The 870-nt window shown below is 49.4% G+C and overlaps 1 protein-coding gene across 1 annotated transcript in view; it reads right to left on the bottom strand.

Annotated features, from left to right (window-relative positions):
• The window catches only part of LOC117953076 (titin-like), a 225,219-nt gene that overhangs the window by 150,954 nt on the left and 73,395 nt on the right, over nucleotides 1-870 (bottom strand). Inside the window, 1 exon segment of the mRNA XM_034885791.1 lies at nucleotides 133-382. Within this exon segment, the coding sequence (XP_034741682.1) occupies nucleotides 133-382 (250 nt within the window).

The raw sequence follows: 870 nt of genomic DNA, 5'->3' as shown, positions 1-870 counted from the left end.
CTAACCCCGGCACCTTCTTCTTTAACTGGCCCCCCCATTGGGCGCTTCTTGTTACCCCTCATTGCGGAGGACCAGCCTTCCTCACGGGCCGCTGTCCCCCCTTGTTGTTGTCCTCAGAGCGTAAAAACCCACCGGTGTTCACCAAGAAGCCGTCGGCGCAGGTGGAGGACACGGAGGGCGCGCTGGTGAAGCTGGAGAGTCGAGTCAGCGGCTCCCAGCCCCTCGCCGTGACCTGGTTCAAAGACGGCGCCGAGATCGGCAGCTCGGACCGCTACGACGTCAGCTTCAAGAGCAACGTGGCCGTGCTGTGCATCAAGAGCAGCCGCATGGCGGACAGCGGCCGGTACCGCTGCCGCGCCGCCAACGACGCCGGGGACACTTCCTGTGAGGTCACCGTGGCGATCTCAGGTGGGTCTGGCAGCCATCTTTACCCTGGCGCTCTTCATCTCCAGCAGGGGGCGACTCCGCAGTCTGGAAACATCTTACTTCCTCTCTTGTTTCTTTCTCTTATTTTACAAGATAGTTTTCCTAAAATCTTCATCTTCATCAGATGTACAGTAATTATATTATATTATATCTATATAGATATATATATATAGATATATAATATTGCTGTTTTAAAGTATTTTAGTATCTGCTTCCTGAACTACTATATTAATACTATATTACTAAAATATTACTATTACTACTATATTACTACTATATTACTATTTTATTACTGCTATATTACTATTACTCTTATATTTTTTCTTAAGTCCAGTTGAGCTTTTGCAGAAGTTAAACACGCCTGGGCGCCCGGGTAGCTCAGCTGGTAGAGCGGGCGCCCATATATAGAGGGTTACTCCTCGACGCGGCATGTCAAGGTTCGAC

The sequence above is a fragment of the Etheostoma cragini genome, chromosome 11, assembly GCF_013103735.1.
Source record: "Etheostoma cragini isolate CJK2018 chromosome 11, CSU_Ecrag_1.0, whole genome shotgun sequence".
Classification (NCBI taxonomy): domain Eukaryota; kingdom Metazoa; phylum Chordata; class Actinopteri; order Perciformes; family Percidae; genus Etheostoma; species Etheostoma cragini.
This window is presented reverse-complemented; position numbering and strand designations above follow the sequence as displayed.